At 42.0% G+C, this 27077-nt stretch overlaps 2 protein-coding genes across 3 annotated transcripts; both read left to right on the forward strand.

The window, feature by feature from the left end:
• The first annotated feature begins 1289 nt into the window (after positions 1 to 1289).
• znf143b (zinc finger protein 143b) lies at positions 1290 to 11748 on the forward strand. Of its 2 annotated transcripts, none has more exons than XM_033635826.2 (15): positions 1290 to 1426; positions 3676 to 3791; positions 4012 to 4200; positions 4347 to 4427; positions 5134 to 5330; positions 5644 to 5712; positions 5805 to 5921; positions 6050 to 6125; positions 7029 to 7154; positions 7960 to 8139; positions 8290 to 8565; positions 9310 to 9458; positions 9797 to 9949; positions 10290 to 10418; positions 11377 to 11748. In XM_033635826.2, the coding sequence occupies exons 2-15, from the start codon at positions 3686 to 3688 to the stop codon at positions 11458 to 11460; spliced, it is 1932 nt and encodes a 643-aa protein (XP_033491717.2). In that variant the 5' UTR covers positions 1290 to 1426; positions 3676 to 3685; the 3' UTR covers positions 11461 to 11748. The 2 variants fall into 2 exon arrangements, with proteins under 2 accessions (XP_033491717.2, XP_033491718.2); XM_033635827.2 differs by having other exon boundaries at positions 8290 to 8517.
• A 3924-nt stretch (positions 11749 to 15672) lies between these two features.
• LOC117262342 (palmitoyltransferase ZDHHC7-like) lies at positions 15673 to 27045 on the forward strand. Its single transcript, XM_033635244.2, has 8 exons — positions 15673 to 15734; positions 17759 to 17845; positions 18358 to 18666; positions 19022 to 19146; positions 20668 to 20764; positions 21255 to 21336; positions 21523 to 21653; positions 23925 to 27045. The coding sequence occupies exons 3-8, from the start codon at positions 18364 to 18366 to the stop codon at positions 24102 to 24104; spliced, it is 918 nt and encodes a 305-aa protein (XP_033491135.2). The 5' UTR covers positions 15673 to 15734; positions 17759 to 17845; positions 18358 to 18363; the 3' UTR covers positions 24105 to 27045.
• The last annotated feature ends 32 nt before the right edge of the window (positions 27046 to 27077 follow it).

Here is a 27077-nt window from a genome sequence, read left to right on the forward strand (position 1 = left end):
ACAGAGAAATGATGAGAAACAAGTCACCATCACACAGTGTCATTATAATTATGTAATTATGGACATAGATTTATTACCCCCAGAAAAAAAATCAAAATGTATAAACTCATTTCCTCTTAATGTTCTTATCATGAGCAGGTACAGCTACAGATATACAGTGAAGGTAACATGTGGCTGCGATTGGTTTGTTTCCACTCGGCTCAGTTTACGACACAAACCATTCAAACGTCAGACATTTTACTTCTTAGAGATTTATAGCTGTATTCAACTTTATTCTACTTTTTATGTCTTTAAAACACAAAGCTCCAGATTGTAATGTATCTCAGCTCTGAAGCTTTGTTCACTTCACCTCCAGCTCTGACTGTTTTATATTGAAGCTTCTAGACTTTTCAGCTCTGCAGTCATTTGAGTTTTCACATGTTTCAGGCAGTTTGTTTCATATTTCTGAGTTTCAGCAACGCTTTTAGATTCATTTCAGATTCCAGCATCCACATGCAAATTTAACACTTAAACAATTAAAGTTTATGTCATTATCAGTTTAGTTTATTCCCTCCTGTTTCTGAATATATTTTATAAAGGATGTATGTTGAAGTTTTGAATCTATAAGTTCAAGTCTAGATTTGGATGAATATCAGTGGTGTGGTGGTGGCCGATGAGGTGGCCGATGAGGTGGATGATGAGGTGGCTGATGAGGTGGGTAGATTCTGTGTGTGAGCTTCACTGCATTGCCTATAGTCCCCATTTGTTCTTGTGTAGATTGTGTGTCGTTTGTTCATTTGTAGATGCTGAGTGTATATTGTTGTGTGATGGCTTCACTGCATTGCCCACACTACTATTTATTCATGTGTGTATATTTTGTGTAGTTTGTCCATGTGTGTGATTATTCTGTGTGTAGTTTATTCATGTGTGATGCTGTGTGTAGATGCTGTGTGTAGTTTGTCGTGTGATGGCTTCACTGCATTGCCCACACTCCCTCTGTTTTTACCCACAGCACCTTGTTTTCAACATGGAGGCTGAAAAACCTCCGCACACAAATCTGTTTATGTAGCTGAAGAACAGCTCTAACACGTCCTGAGTCACTCTGACGCGTCTCACACACACTCTCGATTTACTGTCGTTTGACTCTGAACCTTAAATATTTATTTCTTTTAACGCCGCGGCGCATTTTCACCCGAAAGCCCGACACAATACGAAAACCGACGCGGAATGGCGTCTGCTAGGGGCCCGGGAGTCTGAATAACAGCAAACACGCAGTGTGGACTGACCAATCAGAGCGGGAGCTGGGATCCCTTCAACCAATCAGCGTGTCTGAATCCGGAGTAGGCGGGCGGAGGATTATTGGGTCATACATGTTCCCGGTGTGCGGAGCGTTTCCTGCACTGGTGCATGGTGGTCGAACAGGAGGAATTGTTGGAAATTTTCAGAGGTTAGTATATAAATTGGTTTTTACCCAGTATGCATTATTCCCACAGCCATGTCCTCCCGGAGCGAGGGAGCGACAGGCTGCGGCTCGGACCCAGAACAGGGACGGAAACACGGTGAAAGATGAAATAAATGAGACATCCACCGAGTCAGAACGATATGTTATCATTAATTAGCTCGTTGTTGTGTCCGAACTGCGGCGCTTCTTTTAGCAGCTCTGTAGGAGCTTCATGGAGACAGTTAGCTAACCCTGCAGCTGTCACACACTCAGCTCACACTTCATTCATTAACTTATTATCACCGTTTCATCACCAACGAGACAACCTGCTGAAATACAGTTTGATAATAAACCAGTAAAAAAGACGTGATAGCTCCGGTCTGCGTAGTTAGCAGTGCTGTTAGCATGGAAGCTAACTAGCCTTCAGTCCGCTAGACACCCGGTTTGAAAGCTGCTGTCAGAGAGCTAACAGCACCGTTAGCCTTCACAGCAGAGAGCCGCCTCATCACACTGAGACACAACGTTTCATTACACAGGGACTAATGTGGCGAGTCATTGTTGTGCTAACAGCGCAGCTAGCTAGCCTCCAGATGCTACATTCGAAATAACAAGCGCCAAAGAACAGCAGCTGACAGAAGAAATATACAGAGGTGGAATGTAACTGAGTACTTTTACTCTGGTACTGTAACTAAGTACACAGTTAAGGTACCTGTGTGTTACCTGAGTATTTCTATAATCATGCCACTTAACACTTATAATATTATTTCACCACATCTCATAGTTTAATACAGTGATTTCTACTCCTCCACATTTCTCTGACAGGTTGAGTTAATCTACAGATTAAAGCGATAGTTTTGATTTTAAAGGTGGGGTTGTACAAGGTACTACACCTGTTATTAAGAATACCTAGATTCACAAGTTGGCAGTTATCTGGAATGTACTGGAATTTCTCAATTGTGAGATCAATAAAGGTGTATCTTACCTTACCTTATCTTATCTTATCTTATCTTACTGTCTACATTTGCTTATCTACAATATTTGTTTGAAGAAAGATATTTGCACGTCCACCTGTCTCAGGTGCAGGTGTGTTGTAAAATATCACCTGAGTCTCTCAACAGAAAATCTCTCAGACTGCTCAGCTTCATTAACGTTTGGTCCTCCTGGAGTTTTGTCACGAGTTGAACACTCTTGATGAAGCTTCACAGCTTATAAGTGTCATATGAAGAGGTAAACAAGGACCTGCTTTGGAGTCAGTAGAGCTCAAGGGCCCCAAAACTCTGAGGTGTAACGTGTATGTTTATTTATTTATTTTCAGGAGCATCACTCATTAATCAACATCACTGTAAATGTACCAGTGTTAGTGTCATTTTAAACTGTCTCTCAGCCAGATGCTACATCAGCTATCAAACAATAATTAAACACACAACATGTAAAATTAGGGAACATTTTATGGGTTAGTCCACCAACATGTATACAGCCCCTTTCATACAAGAAATGCAGCACAAAGTGCTTTGCAATGACGGCAGTATAAGCACTGAGTGCTTCACGTGAAAACAGACATAATGAACATAAAAGAGACTTTAAAAAATCACAGAATTATAAACTATAAATCAGAAAATCAAGTAAGATGCAACATTTTAAAAGTTGCAGCAGCATGAAGCATAAAAAGAAAAGTATATGCAACATTTAAACAGCTTATTAGTGAAGATTCAACAGTTTGAGTCTGTAGATGTTCATCTGTGAGTGTGTGTGAAAAGTTACTTCATATTGTCAGATTTTTGTCATTGAACTTTTCATGAATGTGAGTAGTTCTAGTTCACCTAAATTATTGTGAGAATATGTTCATGACTTGTCAGATAAACACTGTAAATAGTCTATTAAACATCTACAGGAGAAAGTGAAACAACTGAATTGTTGAATCTCATCTAATAAACTGTTGAAGTGTCGCAGAGACTCTGTTAACTGTCTGAAGGTGGACTGTACAGATAAAGGGTGACCAAAATTAGAGATGCACAATATTGGATTTTTTTGCTGATATGGGACATGTCAATATATAACAATTTATCTGACTGATTACCGACATAATATTAATTAATAGTAATTAATAAAAATAGTCATATTCATTCATTGTGTACATTAAGAAAAAAGCATGTTGGCCAATTCTGATGGCGCGTGTGTGTCTGTGTCCTCTGTGTGTTGTCCTGACCAGTGGACACCAGTATAAGTCCTGTGTGTCCTCTGTGTGTCCCCTGCAGCAGCTGAAGCATGCTCTTGGCCCAGATCAACCGGGACTCGCAGGGAATGGCAGAGTTTCACGATGCAGACGGGCAGCCGGTCACTCTCTGTCTGACAGAGGCCGTGACTGTGGCAGGTGAGCGTTCTTCATCAGACTCATCATCGTTGAAACACAGGACCAGAACGCAGGCTGATAGAACTGGACAGTTTTTTTATTTCATAGTTTTCAGATGATCACTCAGCAGATTAACAGGAGTGTACAGAGTGTATCTTCAGGTGAACAGCCTCAGATTAAAGTTTCCATTCCTCCTGAATCTGACGGTTGAAGTATTGTCTCTGTTGAATAATGTTTCTAGATGGAGATCAGATGGAGAGCATGGACACAGTGAGCCTGCAGGCCGTTACTCTTGCAGATGGATCCACCGCGTACATCCAACACGACTCCAAAGCTTCATTCTCAGATGGACAGATCATGGACGGTCAGGTGATCCAGCTGGAGGACGGCTCTGCTGCCTACGTCCAACACGTGTCCATGCCCAAAGGAGGTAAAACCAAAGATCTGAAGGCAGTCAGTCATGTGTGTTTCATCTGGATGACATGATGTCGTCTCACTCCTGTGTACACACTGTAAAGATATCAGCAGACTCCAGATAAACAGAGGTCACTGTTGTTGTTGTTGTTGTTGTCGTAGGAGGAGACAGTTTACAGCTTGAAGACGGACAAGCAGTTCAGCTAGAAGATGGAACAACAGCCTTCATTCACACTCCCAAAGGTAAAGCACGTTAACACCTACGAGCCTGACTGATCTTCTCAGAGACTCTGAAGCTCCTGTCATCTCTTTTTTCAGGTATCTCACACAGTGTCAAAGTGTCGCCTATAAAAAATCAAATTCAGTCAAACCAGTTATCAGATACTGAAACTAATGTATGTGTCTTCAGTTGGTTATGTTGAGTTCATTCTGCAACTCATTTGTGACGAAGTGTAACCTGCTTTTAAACGTCATCAGTTAAAGACACACCTTCAACAGGTAGACCTGTTGTCATGGAGACGCAGATCCCTGCTGGGCTGGGCTGTTGGCCCAAACCAGACCAAATCAAACCAGGCCAAGACTGTTGAAAAGGAGTATTTGTGGACTTTGGGATGAGTTTCTGAACATATCTCACACTTTACTTTGAACACAACACTCCCCTGTGTTCAGCTCAGATCTGTTTGGTCTCAGACTAACGCCAGAATCCAACGTTGAACTCAACCAAGTGAAAGATGCTCAACGATTGTCTGCTCGAACTAACAAACAGACCCAGAAATGTTTAAGATGTTAATAACTCCTCTATAGCTCAGTCAGTTCGGGGGAAAGTTTGAGCGCTCTCATGTCAGAATCTGTCCATCCTTCCTGGACAAACAGCCATCGTCGTGTTCACACTGCACCTGAGCCCAGTTTCTGTCTCTACGTGAAATTGCCCCTCTGTGTTTGTGTGCAGATACGTACGACCAGAGTGGCCTGCAGGAGGTGCAGCTGGAGGACGGCAGCACCGCCTACATCCAGCACACGGTGCACATGCCCCAGTCCAACACCATCCTGGCCATCCAGGCCGACGGCACCATCGCAGACCTGCAGGCCGAGGCCGCCGCCATCGACCCCGAGACCATCAGCGTGCTGGAACAGTACACCACCAAGGTAAAATACTGCAGTGTGGAAACTTCAGGTGTGACACAGAATCACGGTCAAAGCTGGAAACTCTGTTTTTACTTATTTCTCAGGGTAAAGTCTCGATTTACTCGTGTTCAGTTTTTAGTATTTAGAGAGTTGCCAGAAAAGCACGTTGGCTCACACACTGCAAAATCTCACCTGATGAAGTAGAACATCCTGGTATTTCTGGCATACTGCTACAGACCTGTGTGTGTCCTCTCTCCTGACATCTCTCCTGGGTGTGAATGTTTATTCCTCTGATAGTATCGGCTTCAGCATGAGGTGTGTTGTCTCCCGTCAGGTGGAGAATATAGAAAACCCTCTGGGGTCCTTCGGCAGAGTGGAAGCAGACAACGGCGTCCACATGCGGGTGAGAGGATCTTTTCTAAAGTATCTTCTCCATGATGTTTTTTACTCCTCTGTTCAGGTTTAACAGCGAAGTCTGTTTTCTGTTGGTCTCAGATTGTGTTACAGGGTCAAGACAACAGGCCGAGCAGAGGCTCAAACGTAGGAGAGAAGTCTTTCCGCTGTGAATATGAAGGCTGTGGAAAACTCTACACCACTGCCCATCATCTGAAGGTAAGTGTGTGTGTGTGTGTGTGTGTGTGATTGTTTAAAGGCAGTGATCCTTCACATCGTCCTCCTGTGATGTTGTTAGTTTGTTTTTCAGCCTCTCTGCTTCACACTGTGGTTTGTGTGTCCTGCAGGTACACGAACGCTCCCACACTGGAGACAAACCGTACGTCTGTGACTATCCCGGCTGTGTGAAAAAGTTTGCAACAGGTAGCTGTGGAGACAGTTTGGGTGCTTTGAAGTGGGGATGGATGACGTACTTATCCAGAGTCAGTGTGTCACAGACAGCAGGTGTCAGCTGGTGCACACCCAGTTTGCAGAAGCAGGCTGGAGTGATGTCACAGAAGCTCAGTGACGACCTGCTGAGGACGTGGGCAGCAACAATATGTATTTTAGCCACCTAAAAAAAATCAATATCAGTTTAAGTGTGTGTTATATTTATAATATTTTCACTGTTTCACCTTAAAGTCAGTCAGTGCGTTCTGACAGGGAAGTCCTTCACGGCTTCAGTTCCCCATCTGTCCTCTCGCCACAGCACTCAGGAGCTGCTGGTCTACAGCTGCCTCCATCAGTTAGTTAGTCTGTGACTTTGGTATTTTAATGGGTTTAGTTTAGATTCTCCAAAATCACACAACAACACAAACAAACTAAGTGATGGAGGCAGCAGCAGACCAGCAGCTCCTGAGTTCACTGATGTTAAATCACTGTTTTTATCTGTGGAGGCTGGCTGAAGAGAGCGTTATAACATCTTTGGTTACCCGTCAGAAATCATACCTCATATGACCCCACTGCAAAAAGTCCAAACTACTTTGAAATGCTGTGTCACTGAGCTGTCTCGTTAACTATAAAGACATTTCATATGTGTTTTAAGAAGAATTAACTGTCATGTTCATGCCAGTTTGGCCAGATTACATAACTCAGAGTAGAAAGAGATCCAGCTGACATCAGGACATTTTGGCAGATTACTTTATTGACTGAATACCTCAATGAAAATGCTGTAATTACAACAGTGATGTTTTTGACAAACAAAATTGAGCCCAGGTGCTACAACAGATGATTACACTGAACTGAAGGTGTTTAACTGAATGTAAATGATTTGATTCTGATCTTTAGGGTACGGACTGAAGAGTCACTCACGAACACACACGGGGGAGAAGCCGTACAGATGTCAAGAGCTGAACTGCTGCAAGTCCTTCAAAACCTCCGGAGACCTTCAGAAGCACACAAGGACTCACACAGGTACACAACAAGACCAAGGACCAGTTTGACTTTGTTCTTCTATCCACCTGAGGAGGTGTGTAGATGTCTGTTATATGTATGGCTCAGGGTTTATCTGCTGTTTGCTGGTGCAGAGAGCTGAAGTGAAAACTGCTGCCTGACCTTGAGGCTGTTTATTTTTTTAAATACAGAAATGAGTGCAGCTGAAATGATGAAATGATGAATGATGAAACTACGAGGTCAGAGTCACTAACCGCAGGTTTCTGAAACAACACAGACTGCAGGGCAGAATTTGTCTCCAGGTTTTATTAGATGAGTGTGAGGAGCTGAGTTTCCCCACAAAGCCACCAAACTGCTGGAGGAGTTTTCAGCCACATGTTCATCATGAGAAATAAAACTCTGAGCTGCTGTTTGTTTTTGAATAACTGCAGTTTTAATCTCAGTGCGATGAGAAGAAAATATCAACAGACCCAAACAATAAGGAAATATGGAGATGTAAACTGGAATGATGATTAACTCTTAAAGGGACAGTTCAGCCCAAAAAAACAAAAATACATACTTCTCCTCTAACCTGTGTTCATCAGTCAGATAGTTTCAGTGTGAGCTGCAGAGTGTTGGAAATATTGGCTGTAGAGACGTCTCTTCTCTCTGATGTAATGGAACGAGGTCAAACCGAGTTTGTGGTGCTCAAAGTGCCAAAAAACTTCAGCAACTCACACCAAAACTATCTGGACTGATAAACAACACTACAGGTAAGAGGAAGGGTATTTTTGGTTTTGGATTGAACTGTTCCTTTAACCTATGACATCCCACGTCTTGTCTGCAGGAGAGAAGCCCTTTAAATGCCCGGTCGAAGGCTGCGGCAGGTCGTTTACCACCTCCAACATCCGCAAAGTTCACATCCGAACACACACTGGGGAGCGGCCGTACTACTGCTCTGAGCCAAGCTGTGGACGGTCCTTCGCCAGCGCCACCAACTATAAGAACCATATGAGGATACACACTGGTGAGTCCTTTTCCTTTACACTCCCTGTTCACACAAACTAACGAGTCCTCAGACTGTAGTTTGGTGTCATTCTGCAGTTGTTGTATAAATACTCTTCGTGACCTCTAACATTTAAAATGAAATTCAAACCTGCTGCTGTTTCTCCTCCAGGAGAGAAACCGTACGTGTGCACAGTGCCTGGCTGTGAAAAGCGCTTCACAGAGTACTCCAGCCTTTACAAACACCATGTGGTTCATACGCCCTGCAAACCTTATAACTGCAACCACTGTGGGAAAACCTACAAGCAGATCTCAACGCTCGCCATGCACAAACGCACAGCGCACAACGACACAGAGCCCATCGAAGAGGAGCAGGAGGCCTACTTCGAACCCCCAACAGGTCGATGGAGACATAATGATACAGAGATAAAATCTGTCTCTGTTAGAGGTCTGTGAGATCAATAAAGTTAGATCAAACTGAATGCAGAGAACAGTTTATGGACAGAATAGAAACGGCAACAGTTTTAGTTTTTGTTTCAAAAAAACATTTTCCGGTTGCAACTCTGTGGAAGAATTTATTTCCTTTTTTGTCGTAAATGAAGATAAACTAATGATATTTAAGGTTCACACAGTTGGTAGAATGAAACAAGTCATCTGAATACTTTACTTTGTGCTGTGGGGAATAATAACAGGCAGTTTACATTGTTTTCCTACATTTTAAATGATTCAACAAGATCATAACTGTCAGATTAATCCGTTGTGAAAATAAATGTTAGAATTGATAGAAAATTAATCAGCAACAGACAAATACTAACATGTTCCAGCTTCTCCTGTGTGACTGATGACTAAGTTTGTCATAAATGATTTCATACTGAGTATCTTTGGATTTTGGACTGATTGTCAGATAAAACTGAAGCTACTTTGAGTGGGAAATTAAAACTTTTTCCACTTTGAATTTATTTATTTTTAACAATGAAAAAAAGAAATGTTAAATTCCACCGTCTGTGACTGTGGCTGATTACAAACAGGAAGCCATAAAGAAACACTAGAATATAAATGAGTAAAGTTAAAATGAGAAGGTCTAAAAAGAGTAGCCATGCCAAAAATGTGATAACATACAGGAAATACAAAATGAAATATAAATGACATCATCTCAAACAGTGACAAACAAAATCTTTCTGTCTCCGTTCAGATGCCATCGACGACCCAAACGTCAGCTACACGGCGGCGGTGGTCGAGGCAGAAGACTCGGGCTCAGAGCAGGTTCCTGTGGAGAGCTCAGACATGATTGGTCAGCAGCACGTTGCCTTGGTAACGCAGGAGGACGGAACACAGCAGCAGGTAACAACGCAGTGACATCCTGTGTAAATATCCTTCTAAAGTGCCTACAGTCGTCCTCAGTGGTCACAGTGTCAGCATGTGACACAACACTGACGTCTCATCATGAGCACACTAACCTGACTCCAGACTGCAGCCCTCCTCTCACTGTGTTGGACAGTTAGTGTCTGACATGTATCCTGGTGTTGAAACAGTAAAGGACTGGAGGCAGGATGATGATGATGATGATGATGATGAAGCTGATGATGAAGATATGTAGAGGAGAAGGTGTTCAAACAGAACCTGGTCGTGTTGTTCAGCAGCAGATTAAACTCTCCTCTCTGTGTTGTGTCTCACATCAGGTCAGTATCTCTGAAGCAGACTTACAAGCTATGGGTGGCACTATCACCATGGTAACCCAAGAAGGAACAACCATAACCATCCCCGCCCACGAACTGGCAACGCAAGGTGCTCACTCGGTTACCATGGTAACAACAGACGGCTCAGATGAACAGGTAAACACTGACTGAGGTTTGTGTGATGGCTTCATGCTTTTTCATACAGAGGGCCGTCGTGCTTCGTCACGTGAAGGGTTAATGCACAGCTGCTGAGTCGACTGTTGTCAGACAGTTTAATGTGTCACCGTGATGTCATCAACCTTTGACTCAACATGTTACCAAGGAGACAAACAGCCACTCAACAACAGCCTGTTTCAGTTTGCTCATCTTTCACCTCACTGAGGTCAACAGCCGACTCTCTGCTGCACCTCCATGACGCCACCAGGTGGTGTCACACCGACTGATTTGAGACCAAAGCTGTTGATTGACTGGTGCACCGTGTCTCTGTCTCCCTCAGGTGGCCATCATGGCGCCCGACATGGCCACGTTCCAAACCGTGGAGGAGGCCGGCTACAGCCAGGAGCAGGACAGCATTCATCCTGTCACGTTACTGGCCACCTCCAACGGCACTCACATCGCTGTGCAGGTCAGTAGACACACGCCACAGGGGGGAGGAGTCTCAGTCTGTGAATTTGATTTGTTAGAAGAAGAAGAAGAAGAAGAGTGGATACACCTGCTGCAAAATGAATTATTGGAAAACAAGTTCAGCAACAGACGACAGTTGAATTTAGAGATTTCAGTTAAAGGTTTTGTTTTGATCCGACAGAGTTCACTGCACGTCTGTTCATCAGTTTAGTTTTAGCTGAAAACTTCACTCACTGACAGGAGCTTGATGTGATGTGACAGCAGTGACTCATGTTAGTATCATGTATTAGTTTCAGTCAGAAGGGAGTACCCCATAATGTTTCGCCATCTTGAGAATACCTCCGCCAGCGAGGGACATACAGCCCCGCCTTCTGTGTTTTCGTTGAGAGCCAGGCCAGCACTGCGTGACTGAGAAGCCGAAGGAGAGGAGCAAGAGGCGCTTCACTACGACCCCGGCACTACTGCAGCATAACACAGTCCCACTCTCTGAGCGTAATGCAGCATCACGGGAGACGAAATCCTCGTCGCCAAGAAAGCACAAAGGGAATCACACAGCCGTTACCGTAGTTGCAATACATGTTTGAAACAGTGAGGCGCTAGAGTGCGCTATCCGTTTGAATGCAGTATATGATTTGAATGCTAGATGGGAGGAGTTCCTACACACTGTGGCTTTACGTCAGAGGCAGACAGAAGAAATCTGAAATCATGAACAGAAACTAAAACACACTTCTAGTTAGGTCAAAAAAACACTCCTGTCATATTAATAAACACATTTTCACAAATATGTGTGTCAGGGTCTAGATAAATATATTTATATATATTTATATATGAAAGGCGCCTGAATGCAGCAGGACGACCTGAAGTCTCTCCAGGTGTCAGAGTGAATCGGGAGCACTGATTGGTTCTCAGTCTGTCAGTCAGCGTTTGTATTAACCTGACTGTGTTCCTTCTGTCTGCAGCTCAGCGACCAGCCGTCGTTGGAGGAAGCCATCAGAATAGCATCACGAATACAACAGGGAGAGTCCCCAGGTCTGGATGATTGATGCATTAATTATGGACAATGATTTAGCTTCAGAACATCTCGTTTGGACTTTATCATCGACAGAAATCGCGAGTCTTCCTCCATCTTTTCTTTTTTTTTCCACAAAAGAAGAAGTGAGCTTTTATGTGTACATAGGATTTTGATAACTGGAGCTCTGCTTTGCTATTTTATCCCTCGACCCTGAGACGGGAGGGGGGGGGGGGGGGGTGCTTTCTAATGTTTATGGTGCACAGTGCACAGTGCAGTGTACAGCTAATGCTATTTCTAATAAAAAAAAACAAGTGTGTGATTAACTGACTGATGGAGTGTAAATCCCTGTTAGACACACAACATCAACACAAGTACACCACACACAGAAGAGAAATGTTCTACATATGGATTCAGAATGAAGTTTACTCTGCAGGATGGATGGTCTCACACAGCAGTGATCCCTCCTCATCATCACCTACGACCCACTCTCTGTGTGTGGAGGTGGATTTGTCTGAACTCATCTCAGCGTCTCACAGAAGTAAAATTAGCCATAAAAACATACAGTCGGTGAGAACATGAACCACCAGATAAAGGACCATAAAATAAAAACACGTAGTGACAGACAGGTGAGTCTGTAGGTCAGTGTCTATTTTATGAGTCATGTTTTGTTTGTACAAACTTCATCTGTAAAGTAGTTCAACTCAGATTAATGCAGTAAAGTACAAGTGGAGTTCAAGTATACAGTTACATAAAAGTGAAAGATACTTGAGTAAATGTACTTGGATACTTTCCACCATTGTTTGAGCTTTGTAACCACTGAGAACAGATTTATGAGGGACTGTTCTTTATTTATCGGATAATGAGGGCTGGCTCAGGTCCTTGAGCCTCCCTGAGTGACTGGAGGAAGATCCTTGAGCCTCCCTGAGTGACTGGAGGAAGATCCTTGAGCCTCCCTCCACCATAAATGAGTTATTAGATTTTTAAAACTAAAAGTTGAGGATGAAATCCTGGAGTTAAAAAAGCCTTTTCTTTCTTATCTTGTCATTAATGGTGGTCAGTTCATGTCAGCAGTTTATTTATTTTTATACAAATTTTACATGATTTATAGGATGAAATCATTTTGATGAATTACCACTACTGTCTCACATGATGTGTTCGAGGACCGTCAGATATTCGAAAAACCAACAATGATTTCTGTTTCTACAGTTTCTGGCTGTGATGATGATGATGATGATGATGATGTCATCTTGGTCATTTAAAAATTTTTTTTTTTTTACTTATTTAACGTACTTTTTATGTATTATTTATTTACTTATTCTAATTTTACAAAATACTTTTTTTTCGTATTGTAAAACTTTAACACTCATGCCTTCTAAACTGCATGTTTTGTTTAAATTGGTTTAACAACACAAATTACAACCACTTTAATTTCATGTGATTAATTAATTAATTTATTTATTTTCTTATTTTATTTACTTGCTATTTATTACTTATTATTACTTACTTATTTTAATTTTTACAAAATACACCTTAATTTTGTATTTTGTAACATTTTAATGTTTTCGCCTTCCAAACGGAATGTTTTCTTTAAAATAACAGCAGTAAAAAAAAGCCCTGAAAATTCTGTATAATTACTTTATGTTTTTGATTTTTACAAATATGTAATTACCTTATTTTTATTACTTATTTACTTGTTTTAATTTCACAAAATACACTTAATTTTGTATTTTGTAAAAATTTTAATATTTTCTTGCTTCCAAACTGACTGTATGCAAACTGTATTTTGAAAGACAACAATGCATGTAACAGGCAGAACTTGACATGGCTACATCAATGCAGAGCCTATGCAGTAGCAATCTGGAAATAAATATAAAAAAAAATGTAAAAAAAAAAGGATTTTTTTTTCTTCCTTTAATACTACAATTCAATACAATTTAATACTACAATTCAATACAATTTAATACTACAATTCAATACAATTTAATACTACAATTCAATACAATTTAATACTACAATTCAATACAATTTAATAATACAGTTCTACAATGTAAATTGCAGAATCTGTAGGTACAGTATGGCATCGATTTGACGTAGAGGTATAAATCCCGCATTATGCTACGCCACTGGACTTCCTCCTTTATTCCCGTCACAATTTCTATGGCCACTAGGGGTTACTGCCAAACAATCAACATAAATTTGGTTCATAACAATCTGCTTCTACAAACGACCTGTGGGGGTTTTATTTTGTGGGAGGACAGGCTCAATAGTTTGGTAAAGTAGTTTGAGCAGGCACAAATGATGACACAACACTAGGCTAGAGTAAAGAAAATAAACTGTATGGCGTTAGTACATCGTCCACAAGAGAGTCTGGAACAGTGCGTCTGTTGATGCCTGCTACCTGTATATATATATATATATATATATATATATATACAGTACAGGCCAAAAGTTTGGACACACCTTCTCATTCAATGCGTTTTCTTTATTTTCATGACTATTTACATTGTAGATTCTCACTGAAGGCATCAAAACTATGAATGAACACATGTGGAGTTATGTACTTAACAAAAAAAGGTGAAATAACTGAAAACATGTTTTATATTCTAGTTTCTTCAAAATAGCCACCCTTTGCTCTGATTACTGCTTTGCACACTCTTGGCATTCTCTCCATGAGCTTCAAGAGGTAGTCACCTGAAATGGTTTTCCAACAGTCTTGAAGGAGTTCCCAGAGGTGTTTAGCACTTGTTGGCCCCTTTGCCTTCACTCTGCGGTCCAGCTCACCCCAAACCATCTGGATTGGGTTCAGGTCCGGTGACTGTGGAGGCCAGGTCATCTGCCGCAGCACTCCATCACTCTCCTTCTTGGTCAAATAGCCCTTACACAGCCTGGAGGTGTGTTTGGGGTCATTGTCCTGTTGAAAAATAAATGATCGTCCAACTAAACGCAAACCGGATGGGATGGCATGTCGCTGCAGGATGCTGTGGTAGCCATGCTGGTTCAGTGTGCCTTCAATTTTGAATAAATCCCCAACAGTGTCACCAGCAAAACACCCCCACACCATCACACCTCCTCCTCCATGCTTCACAGTGGGAACCAGGCATGTGGAATCCATCCGTTCACCTTTTCTGCGTCTCACAAAGACACGGCGGTTGGAACCAAAGATCTCAAATTTGGACTCATCAGACCAAAGCACAGATTTCCACTGGTCTAATGTCCATTCCTTGTGTTTCTTGGCCCAAACAAATCTCTTCTGCTTGTTGCCTCTCCTTAGCAGTGGTTTCCTAGCAGCTATTTGACCATGAAGGCCTGATTGGCGCAGTCTCCTCTTAACAGTTGTTCTAGAGATGGGTCTGCTGCTAGAACTCTGTGTGGCATTCATCTGGTCTCTGATCTGAGCTGCTGTTAACTTGCCATTTCTGAGGCTGGTGACTCAGATGAACTTATCCTCAGAAGCAGAGGTGACTCTTGGTCTTCCTTTCCTGGGTCGGTCCTCATGTGTGCCAGTTTCGTTGTAGCGCTTGATGGTTTTTGCAACTCCACTTGGGGACACATTTAAAGTTTTTGCAATTTTCCGGACTGACTGACCTTCATTTCTTAAAGTAATGATGGCCACTCGTTTTTCTTTAGTTAGCTGATTGGTTCTTGCCATAATATGAATTTTAACAGTTGTCCAATAGGGCTGTCGGCTGTGTATTAACCTGACTTCTGCACAACACAACTGATGGTCCCAACCCCATTGATAAAACAAGAAATTTCACTAATTAACCCTGATAAGGCACACCTGTGAAGTGGAAACCATTTCAGGTGACTACCTCTTGAAGCTCATGGAGAGAATGCCAAGAGTGTGCAAAGCAGTAATCAGAGCAAAGGGTGGCTATTTTGAAGAAACTAGAATATAAAACATGTTTTCAGTTATTTCACCTTTTTTTGTTAAGTACATAACTCCACATGTGTTCATTCATAGTTCTGATGCCTTCAGTGAGAATCTACAATGTAAATAGTCATGAAAATAAAGAAAACGCATTGAATGAGAAGGTGTGTCCAAACTTTTGGCCTGTACTGTATATATATATATATATATATATATATATATATATATATACAAAAAAGTAAAAAAAAAGTACAATTATTGAATAATTTATCATGTTCATGTTCACGTAAATATTTGATGTGATTTATTTTCATCTTTTATTTGAGTTAATGAATTAAATATGTTAGTGTGTGTTGTTCTTCCGGCGGCCACAGGGGGCAACATTGAGCGCATTCCACAGCTACAAACAAACTTCGTGATCAGGCGACGCTGAGGTGAGATTTACTCTTTATCTGATTTATTCTTTATCTGAAGCGTTTAAAACAAAATCCTTCAGTTTCACCAGAGAGAAGACTGACAGGATGAACACTAACAGGTCGGTGTGACAGATGTCAGTCTGCTGAACCGTCACACCTCCGTTTAAGAGCAACTCACAGCTGCTTCCTTTTGCTTTTCAACGGCAGGGAGGTGAACTAACGTTATTTATATGATAAAACATCTGATTATGGACTCAGTTACGGTTTGTTTAATAACGGCGAGTTATCTGACTCAACGTGATGCAGATTATTGTAATAAAAACACAACTCCTGGAGCTGAACATTAAAATATTAGCGCTAGAAGATGCTAAATCTCTGTCACTGGACATGTTGCTGTTTAATACATTTAAGTTAATGTTTAGCTATAATATCATTCAGGCGGGATTAATCATCAGCCACAACATGAATCATCACCGGCCTTGTGCCTGTTTAACCACCACGTGCTGAATATTTAAAAAGAACTGTAAAGTTAGTTACACATCGACAGCTGGTTAAGCTAGCTTAGCTGTTAGCTAGCTTAGCTGTTAGCTAGCTTAGCTCATGCAGCTAAAGCAGCTCCTGTGTGCTGTCATGCTGCTGTAATGTAACTCTACCGTTGTAACGGCCCTGTTTGAGTTACTTTATTGAAGTGTGACCATTCACAGGGAGCTTAATGTGGGTAACGTTTAACGTGACAGCTAAGAAGAAGCTAACGCGAGAAGCAGGTTAGGCTGCTGCTAGCTTTGTTATGCTAGGTTAGCTAGCTGAGCGCTGTTCTGGTGTCAAGTAGTTTTGACACAAACGTGGATGCGAGTTAACATACAGCTCAGTGGCTCAGTGTAACCAAGTGTGTATATTCAGATGCTGTATTTATGAATCGTCTGGACGTGCTTGTACTTGAGTATTTCTGTATTATGTAACTTAATACTCCTCCTTTACATCTCCGAGGCAGATATTGTGTCTGTAACTGCACTACATTTGTCTGACAGCTTTAGTTACTTTACAGATTACAGTATTTCATCCACTTCCTGTCCAGTGAATTCCACACGTGTCCAGTATGTGTGAGTTAGGGCTGAAACGTTTCCTGGTCAAAGCACCAGTGCTGTTGGCCTGGTGGGATGCAGTGGTGTCTTCGCGAGCCAAATTAACCACAAAGGTCTCTTGCTTTCCTGAACCAGAAAATTAATGTATGTCTATTACAAAGCAGAGTCAGTTCTACTGTTTGCATGGTTTGCATGCGTGTCTTGGTTGTGTGCGATTTAAAAAAAGAGGATCAGCGGTACAGATTGCAACCAGCTGAAATTTCTCCCAGTTCGAATTCCTTCAGTGTTCATGGTTCAGGAGGTTTTTACAGGGAGCCAGATTATCCTCAGAGGTTTCTTCTTCTCTCAAACAAATGGATCGTGTGACGTAACAACCTGATATATAATAACAACCTGAATAAAGCAGTTTGATGTTACAAATCAGTGTTTCTCTGATGCTGTGTGGCATGTCAGACGGGCTGCTCAGCCACCACAGCTAGTATGTCATCTTTTTCCTCTCATAACTTCAGAGCCAGACATTCAGGAGGTTTTCTCCAGGAGCTGAATTATCCACAGAGGTCTCTTCCTCTCCAGAACAAACTGACCAAGTAATTTAAGGTGGAATAAAACAGTTTAACGTCACAACTCAGTGTTTTTCCGACACTGCTCTTCACAGATGGGTTTCTAACTACTGTGGCTGCTGTGAAAATTTAAATGGCCCAACCTGGAGCCAGTGTTTGGTTTGTTTGTTCTGGTCTGCTGTAGAAACATGCTGGTGAACATGGTGATCTCCATAAACGAGGACCTGCTCTTTATGTAGATATACTCCCAGTAGATACAGTTAAGGATCTGAATATTTAGAATTGTTTTTTGTGTTTTGTGAGCTGAAGACAAATTTCCACTCATTGTGGACAATAAAGATATATTCTGTTCTGTATTTCCTCCACCAATGCTTGAACCTTCTGTCTTTGTTCTCCACAGTGATGTGACTCAGAGGCAAAACAACGTGTGACTCCATGGAGCAGCAGGAGGAGAAGAGATAATGCAATAAAGTAAAGGCACCTTCAAGTAAGTTAGTGTGCTTCAACCTGTCTGTAACTTTGTCTTCACTGACTCAGGCTGGACTCCTCTTACATATGTCTTTACTGGGACGTTACTGTGCAAAGCTTGATTGCGCTCTTATATTCTTGTCTATGTGCAGACTTTCACCATATTTCATGTTCTTTGACAGCATCTAAATTTGGATAAGATCAGCGTTTATTGATCACCAGAGGAGAATTCAGGTTTTGCAGCAGCACAAGGACAGAAATAAATACAGATAAATGAGCGAGTAAAGACAGAATACATAACATAATGTCAGATGTAATATGATATAATATATAATTAAAATCTATAAATATCTTTGAAAACGTATCATTATTATTAATGAATGATGATAATAATAATGTGATTATTTTGGGGTTTTTTTTTTCTTAATTTTTTTTCGTTTTGTAATCACTGAAAATAATACGTCGCAATTAAAACATTTGAAACAGAAAACTCGTCCCAGTAAAAACTCACTCTAACCTTTGGTCCATCAGGGCACAATGTCCTCTGGCCACAGGCTGAGGGACGTGGAGCAGCAGCGCCCCCTGCTGGACGGGGAGGATGAGGCGGCGGAGAGGAGTTCCCATAACGATGCAAAGCGACTCTGGTTCATCCAGGACTGCTGCGGCATGGTGTGTGCCTTCATCACCTGGTTCCTGGTGTTTTACGCTGACTTTGTGGTCACCTTCGTCATGCTGCTGCCCTCCAGGAGCTTCTGGTACGCCGTGGTCAACGGGGTGGTCTTCAACAGCCTGGCTGTGCTGGCGTTGGCCTCCCACCTCCGCACCATGCTGACCGACCCGGTGAGGACGCTGAGGGGAGACCAGCTGAAACAAATAGTTTGGGGCTAGAGCTATCTGACAGCAAAATATTCTCAATATAGCGTCCACTCAAACTGATATTAATATTATTTTAAGTGGCTGGAATACATTTTGCTGTTTATTCTAATCCACAGCAGTGTATAGCTGAGCTTCTGGGGTGCCACTCCCACACGCTTTGTCAAACAGGGAGTGTGCTGACTGTCATCTACTGTATATAACACACTGATGATGAGGAACTCTCTCACACAGCCCCACTTCAAAAAACCTGACCTGCCCTTCAAAGACGTTTTCCTTTTCTCTCTTCTCATCCCCTCTGTTTTCTCCCTCCACTCTTCAGGGAGCCGTTCCCAAAGGAAACGCCACTAAGAAGTACATGGACAGTCTGCAGCTGAAGCCGGGTGAAGTCATCTACAAATGTCCTAAATGCTGCAGCATCAAACCTGAGAGGGCTCATCACTGCAGGTCAGAAGGGTTCAGACTAAACATGAACTCTGTTGCTCACATGAGAGCAGAACAGGACGCTGGACCTGAGAGAAATTTGCCATAAAACTAAAAGTATGAGCTAAAAGAGGCTGAAAAGCTCCATAGAGCTGAGAAGTTGGTGGTAAATCTCTCTGCATTCAGCACATAGGTATCAGTGCATCTCCACTAACCCCCACTGAACAAAAATGAAGCCAGAATATCCCGGATATGGTAGCAATCATCTTGCACTGGTTATGTCATTTGGAGCCGGAGACTGCGCAGTAGCGTCCTCTGCTGGTGTTGGGGAGGTGCACCAGGAGGCAAGTGAGATATTTTGGCTTCAGTTTTGTGGGGGGGGTCAAAGAATCCCGACTCAGGGTCCACTCACTCGCTTTTTGTGCCTCTGCATTGGTGGTGGCCGCAGCCAGAGGTGTTATGTGATATCTGATATCTCAGGAACACCTTGAGGGCGTTTGTTCAAATTTGACGTCACAGATAAACTGATTAGATTTTGGTCGTCTAAGGTCACTGTGTCCTCAGGAATTCATGTGCTACTTATGACAACACATCACACAAAAGTTCAGTAGGATAAAATGATGAAGTGATGACGTGTTATATCCAAAAAGCCAAAGGTCAACTTCACTGTGACGTCTTACACCTGTGCTGACTGTATAGATCTTCTGTGCTGTCAGGTTGAAGGTGTGTGTGAAGCGTCCATGTTTCAGATGCTTCTGTGCAGCAACATCCATATTTTAAGGGTCGTCTACTGTCGTGACTATATATGAGTCACAGAGTTTACCGCACATTCATTTATTTGGAGCTAGACTGTTAGTTCAGAGCACTGTTGGAATAAACCGTTCAGTTATTCAGAGCACCACACACTCGTGGAGCGCAGAGTGTAATCTGGGCACAGACAGAGCAGCAGAGGGATTTTTTTTTTGCTTCTGTTTGTTGGTGCATACGTGGAACAAACAATCAATATATTGAGAGGAAGAAAAATAAGGTAGTACTGTAACAATCGAGCATTAATGTAGATTAGAAAAATTACAATTAAAATATGACAAAGATGCTTTTTAAAAGTGAAACTTAAGGGTTCATTAGAACGCTCTGTGTCTTAGAACAACAGTGCTCTCGTGTTAGTGTGGTCTGTTGTTTTCCAGCCTACTTCAGATGGAAGCCGTGCACCTCACAGTCCAGCGCCAGCTCTAAAAGTTTGCTTTCACTGCTCCTCTAATCCATCAATCTGATCTCATCAGCTCTGACCACAGATTGATCAACTGATCTGATCCGCTCAGCAACACAAACTCAACAAACTGCTGCTGAGGCGCTGCGTTCACAGAATTGCAAAAACTTTGGACTCAGAATGATGGTTGTTCTTCTTCATCCTCTTCTTCTTACTTCTTTTTGTCTATTCTTCCTCTTTTGGTCTCTCTTCATCCTCACCCTTCCTCTTCTTTCTTCTTCCTCTTTTCGTTCATCTTTCGTCTTCTTCTGCTGCCTCTCCTTCTTCTTCTACTTCAGTATCTGTAAGCGCTGCATCCGTAAGATGGACCACCACTGTCCCTGGGTCAACAACTGTGTTGGGGAGAAAAACCAGCGCTTCTTCGTCCTCTTCACTGTGAGTTTATTTACCGTCATGTCCACTTACTAATCTCATACTTAATTTCAGACTGACTTCCACACACACAAATGATTTTTTAAAGTTTGTTGTGAAGTAAAACAGAAATGGTCCTTTTGTTGCATCGATAAATGACTCCTATATTTTTCTTTTTTTTAACGTGCAACCCGACAGTCAGTCTTCATCTGCTGATTGAGGAACCAACGATGGTGACAAATCTGTGTGTGAATTAGACTGTGTAGCTGCTGTAGCACTTTTATCAATAGTTAGAACAGTGTTTAGAGCTCAGATGTTGCACTGGCTAAAGTAAAAATAAAATGAAAACAAGAACACATTTTGTGCAGTCAAATTTCTCACTTGCTGCATTCGCACTGCTTTCTCTGCATGTTAACTTCCTGGCGCTCATGTTACACATTTGGCACCACAACAAGCTGAACCTGATCAAAGTATGTGTTGTAAAGAGGTGTGGTGCTTTGTGTCCTGTCCACAGATGTACATCGCTATAATCTCCAGTCACGCTCTGGCTCTCTGTGGATACCAGTTCGTCACCTGCATCAGAGTCCAGTGGAGAGGTGAGTCCTACACGCTGCTGGAGCTGCTGATTTAAACTATATGTTCTTCTAATGTTCAGTTACCTGTCGTTTATCTCAGGCTGCAGATTCATTAACGTTGTTGTACAGAGTTTGTAGAAAATCATTTCAGCATGTCTGGTGTGATTGAATCAGGAGCCTGTGGTGACAGAAGTTTTGTGTGTGCAGAGTGCAGTGATTTCTCCCCTCCGGTGACGATGATGCTGATGATCTTCCTCTGCATGGAAGCCCTCCTCTTCTTCACCTTCACAGCTGTTATGTTCAGCACTCAGGTCCACTCCATCTGTAACGACGAGACGGTGACAACATGAACTCTCTATATTCTAACACTTAGTCACTACTTCCTGTCTGAGTTGGGTCGATCTGTGTGTGTTTGTGTGTGTGTAAAGGGGACGTGTGTATTTTGTGTAATGAAGTATTGTCCAGATAAACATGACTGTGTAGTTTAGTATGATGAGGACGTCTGTGTGTAATGAGGTTGTGTATCTAGGGCTGGGTGTAGTCTAAAAATGTTTCGGCACTGGTACCTTGACCTAAGTATTAGTTCCTGAACAAAACTTTGTCCACTAACAATTTTATAAAATCAGCTTTAACAAAGAGGAAACTACATTTGACATAAGGGATCAAATATCCTCATTTTTACACACTTACAGCAGTTTCAAAACATAAAAATATAAACGTATTTTAGAAGTTTCCTGTTTCAACTCTTTAGTGTTATGTTTCAGCACCTTGGCATTTTTCCACTCAAAGCAGTTTTGGGGATGTTTTGATGTTCAAATATCATCTGGACTTAATTTTCCAGAAGACTCTGACCCACTGACTGTCCTCTACAGCCTGCAGCGGCCTCAGGGCTCCGGTAGTTTTGGCATTTTACTGTTCACTGTGGAGGACACTGCAGGCAGCAGAGGAGTAAACCTCCTGAGAGGTGCATCCAGATCTGTAACGTTAGGCAGACGAGAGAGACGGATGGCTGCAGTCCGTTCTCCTTCTTGCAGTTGAACATGGAGCATCCTTCTCTTCTTTTTATCTATCACTTGCACTTTCTAGTGTTCCATCAAATTTCTCATGTTGCTGTGTTAACGTGCTGTTGGCATTGAGCCAGATGAAACTGAGCCACACTTTGGACAATCTTTTCCTTTCCTTCTGTTTTTTACACCAAAGCAGCACACACTGTCGTCAAGCCTCTCAAAACTCAGGGTCCAACATTAACGGTTGCCCGAATGCCCGGGGCAAGTAAAAATAGCCGGCGGACCAGCAGACCCTGCGCAGACATGCCCGATCGGGCAAGCAGCACCGACTCGGACACACACACACACACACACACACACACACACACACACATACCAGACAGCCTCTCAGTCCTTAGCCGCTAACGTTAGCTCATGTACAACACAGGTACCACAGAAACTTTTACAAAGGGTCATAATGTGCTTCTAGTGACTGTCAAATCACCAGCGAAAGATGTTTTAAATGCGGACACGGAGAGCAGAGCGATAGATAAGAACAGCCTGCTGCCTGCTCTCATGGGACAAAGATCCTCTGAGAAGAAAGATGGTTCACTCTGCTCTGCCGCCAGGAACAAACTGGGAGGCAAAGATCCTCTCTGAGGAAGAGGGTTCACTTTGCTGCAGGGTTCACCAAAATGTTTTTTTGTTTTTTTCTTTTAATAAATTGAGCACACATTAAAGAACATACAAGATCCTGTACAGAATTAATACATATAATACAATACAATAAACACTGTTAAATTAAATGAAGGAAGAGGATTTTTTAAAGTCAAATAAAATATTGGGGATTAATGTAAAAATATACATAGAGACATATAAATAATTATATAATTTAAGATATGTAGGCTATGTTAGGTAAATACTCCTGTCAGTGACCCCGACCACTGGCATTGGCAAAAGAACTGGAGTTGGTCCCCGGACGCTGCACTGCGGCTGCCCACTGCTCCCAGTGTATACAGTAGGATGGGTCAAATGCAGAGGTCAAATGTATGTAATGTGCTGAGAAAGGACAATAAAGAATCTTCTTCTAATAATAATTTCTTAATAACTAGGAGATAACAAAAGAATAAAGAGATTTCAAAGACTTTAAAAATAAGGGATATGAATCAAAACAAGAAATGAGATATATCCCCAGTCATGCACACCCAGTTTTAATAAACTCAGTGCTGTTTTTCAGCACATACATTGTTTTGTCTTCATTCAATGTAGTTAGCACATATTGTTATTGCACCATCGGTTTTGGCCTTGGTGCCCCAATAAATTTGTATTTATCAAAGGCCAAAGTGGCCTTGCCCTAAAAATATCTTAACTCCAGGCCTGTAATCGTGTATTTCCTCTCCTGTTTCTGTCCTCGGAGGGGCCATTTGCAGTGTGCTGCTTTGTTATGTGCTGCTGCCTCCATTGGCTGAGATTTACTCCTTTAGGTATCAAATGACAGGCTGATGGTATCGAAGCAATTCAGTCCAAGTTCAGTACCCAGTCCTGTGTGTGTGTCTGTGTGTGTAATGATGTTGTGTGTGTCTCTGTCACTAACAAAGATGTGTGTTTGTGTTTGTGTGTCAGGAGATCGAGCGTCTGAAGAACGAGAAGCCGACCTGGGAGCGTCAGACTCGCTGGGCGGGGCTGAGGTCGGTGTTTGGAGGTCAGCCGTCGCTGCAGTGGATCAGCCCCTTCGCTGGACTCAAACTACCAACCCTGATCCACAGACGCACCTGGAGGGGCGGGGCAGAGTTCTCCGTGTGAGAAGCTGTCAGTCAAACACTGCACAGTGGTGGTGTTTCATGGTGGTGATGAACCTGCAGAGTCCAGCTGGGTTTGCAGAGCTCATCTTTACCTGCAGTCTGTCACTGAGTCAGAGGAACTGGGCTCAGATTCTGCTGCATTATGCTCAATCTCCACCTCTAACGCCCGACCTCTGACCTTCCTGTCAGGTGGAGGAGCATCATCCCTACAGGAGAAACTAAAGATGTAACCTGGTCAGACTGACTGGAGGCCGACGCTGTGTGCAGAATCTTTAGGAGGGTTTCTTCCTCATTAATCAGTGGAGGAGTCTGAATGTTTTTTTAAATGTGCTCATTAAGATGCTGGATCTTCTTGGAGCAGTTACTGATTACTGGAATCTTTATTTGACCAATAATCATAGAATTTGTTTCCTCACATTTTGGGGGAACCCTTAAACTGATTTATTTTGCTTCTGTAGAAGTTGATCTGCACCGTGTGCATCAACATAATAATAATGATCCTTCCTTTCAGTTAAAATAATATCATCTATTTCGGGCCCCTGTGGAGTTTCCTCTTGTGGTTTCCTGAGATTCAACAAATGTATTACGCTTATTTCCCTCATCAAAACATTTGCAGCGCTGACTCGTAAAGTATTTTAAGTCCTGTATTGTTTGCACCTTTTGTTGGCACATAACTGTAACTGTGGATCAGTGGGATAGTGTAACACCACTGTAACACCACTGTAACACCACTGTAACACCACTGGCAGGTTTGTGGATCTCATCACTTGTGTTCTTGTACGTCCTTGTGCTCGAGACAAACAGAGCAGGAACTGATCCATGGTGCTACGAGAGCTCTGAAACTCCACAGGAACCTTTAAGAAATCATATTATAAAGGTAAAAAGAAATCATATCAAATCATCAGTTATCTTTTTTTCTTAGATTATTTGAAAGCCTCAATCAATGAATCAAACACTCCAAAATTCCTCCTTAGATCAAACTTCTTTTCTTTCCTTAAAAAAGTCACTCTGAATGTTCTGTTTTTACATTTCTCAACACATTTGGCCTTCTGCAAGACCGTCTCTGGATTCTCATCCCCAAACCTCTCTTACCTTTTTGTGTTTGTTCACGTGAGTCAGCTTCACCAAACCATATTAACTGCACAACCATGTCGTCAACTGTTTGTTTCAAACACCTGAACCTTCAGATGACTGTATCAAGCCAGGTTCATTCACATAACGTTCAAGAAAAGAGTAAAAATAACTTCTACCCTGAGTGTGAAGTTTTGCTGTCGGACTGTAAAAGTTGCAATGCCAAAATACTCCTGTACTACGCACGATAAAAGACATAAACGCTACGAAAATCAGAACTAAAATCTGTCGTAAGACGTCCTCATAACATGGCACATCACACTGATTATTTCATTTCTATTAACCATGATGTTAGGGATGGAAATATTGATCCATTAGTTGGTGACGTGTCCAATACTTTGGTTTAGCACCAAATACCTGCAACACTACCAACATTCAGAAAAGCCGCAGCTGTACTTTGTTTTTACTGCTGATTTGCAGACGTTAGCATGCTAACATGCTAAGGCAGTGACTGTGGTAAACATAACACCTGTTAATCATCAGCATGTTAGCGTTTAGCACAAAGCACGCTGTGTCTAATTACAGCCTCACAGAGCTGCGATCATGACTCTGGTTTTATCTTTGTAGTCTTTATTTAAACTCAGATAATTTACACTAAGTGTTTAGCACAGAGACGATCTCCTCTGTTGACACGTTGGCTGAGGTGCTCTTCATATCTGGTATTAACATGTTTCGGCTAATCAGGTCGCAAGTGTAAATGACAACTCTGACGCATTGTGATCTGATCACTCAAACCAATTACCAGTGTCATATCTTTTTAGTGTAAACGTACACATGCTACGTCTTAATTACTTACTTACTTAATTAATTACTATGGGGACCTTCTATCAGAAGTGTTGTAGGCGATAACAACATCTGAAGGCAGCTAGAGACACATGATAGACACATGATAGACACATGATAGACACAGGCGTAAACGGTGATTTGTCTCAGTTGTCTCGTCTTCTTGTTTCCAGATCACTAGAACATGTTAGTACCAGGTGTAAGCAGGCTCATAAATAACAAATATCCTCAGGAACGGATCTTTCCTGACACCTCGTACCCTCAAAGTGCCGTTTGTGACTTTCACTGTCTGGAAAATGAAAACGTAGCTGTTAAGTGTGTGCGGTGAGATTTAACCTTGTGCACTGTGTATGGAGCCTCACTGAGCTCCTGTTTGACATTCCCATAGAACGTGAAATGTTCTGTATGTTTTATTTTTTTAACCCTGTACAATCTGTATGAAACCACAGTCAGGACTGGACCATTTTTCTTCACCACCTCTCAACTGGATGAACCTCATGGGATGAACAGCTGATTGCAAAGTGTGTCTCTGGTTATTTCATGCTGCCTCTTCCTCCTGCTCACTCAGGGGAGTTTTCTTTACTCATCATTCATGAAATCATCTTCCACAAACTCCTTAAGTATTTTACCTCACCAGGTGAAACCAGGCGTCTGCGGGTCCTGGACAAAGTCTGAAACACTCTTGTTTATCAAAATGCAAACCTTAAAGTCATTAAATGTTCCTTCTGTCTGTACAGAGTCAAATCAGTTCCATCCTGCAGACATTTATAAAGAACATGGGTATTTATTTGACTCTGAAAACCACTTCAAGTATCCTTCAGTTTAAACTGAAGTCCAATGAGACTCGCAGACAAACCTGGACAAAACTGTTAAGAGAAAACTAAGGGAATCTGACTTTTCAAAGAATGTATCGGACTGCAGTGACTGTACATTTGTTTTTGAGATTTCAGAGATTTTTATATGTTGATCTGTTTCCATTTTTCAAGACACTTCGAATAAACCGAGATCCTCTCTACCTCTTTAAAGAATCTCAGCTTCTAACTGGTTTTATTGTCTTGAT

The sequence above is a fragment of the Epinephelus lanceolatus genome, chromosome 5 (genome assembly GCF_041903045.1).
Source record: "Epinephelus lanceolatus isolate andai-2023 chromosome 5, ASM4190304v1, whole genome shotgun sequence".
NCBI lineage: Eukaryota > Metazoa > Chordata > Actinopteri > Perciformes > Serranidae > Epinephelus > Epinephelus lanceolatus.

Bases quoted from the DNA above. Each gene is read 5' to 3' on its own strand.
- znf143b (XM_033635826.2), top strand. From the start codon at position 3,686: ATGCTCTTGGCCCAGATCAACCGGGACTCGCAGGGAATGGCAGAGTTT. The intron at 5,331-5,643 runs GTAAAATACTGC...GTCTCCCGTCAG, and splicing joins TGGAACAGTACACCACCAAG to GTGGAGAATATAGAAAACCC. The intron at 10,419-11,376 runs GTCAGTAGACAC...TTCTGTCTGCAG, and splicing joins GCACTCACATCGCTGTGCAG to CTCAGCGACCAGCCGTCGTT.
- LOC117262342 (XM_033635244.2), top strand. From the start codon at position 18,364: ATGTCCTCTGGCCACAGGCTGAGGGACGTGGAGCAGCAGCGCCCCCTG. The intron at 20,765-21,254 runs GTGAGTTTATTT...TCCTGTCCACAG, and splicing joins GCTTCTTCGTCCTCTTCACT to ATGTACATCGCTATAATCTC. The intron at 21,337-21,522 runs GTGAGTCCTACA...TTGTGTGTGCAG, and splicing joins CATCAGAGTCCAGTGGAGAG to AGTGCAGTGATTTCTCCCCT.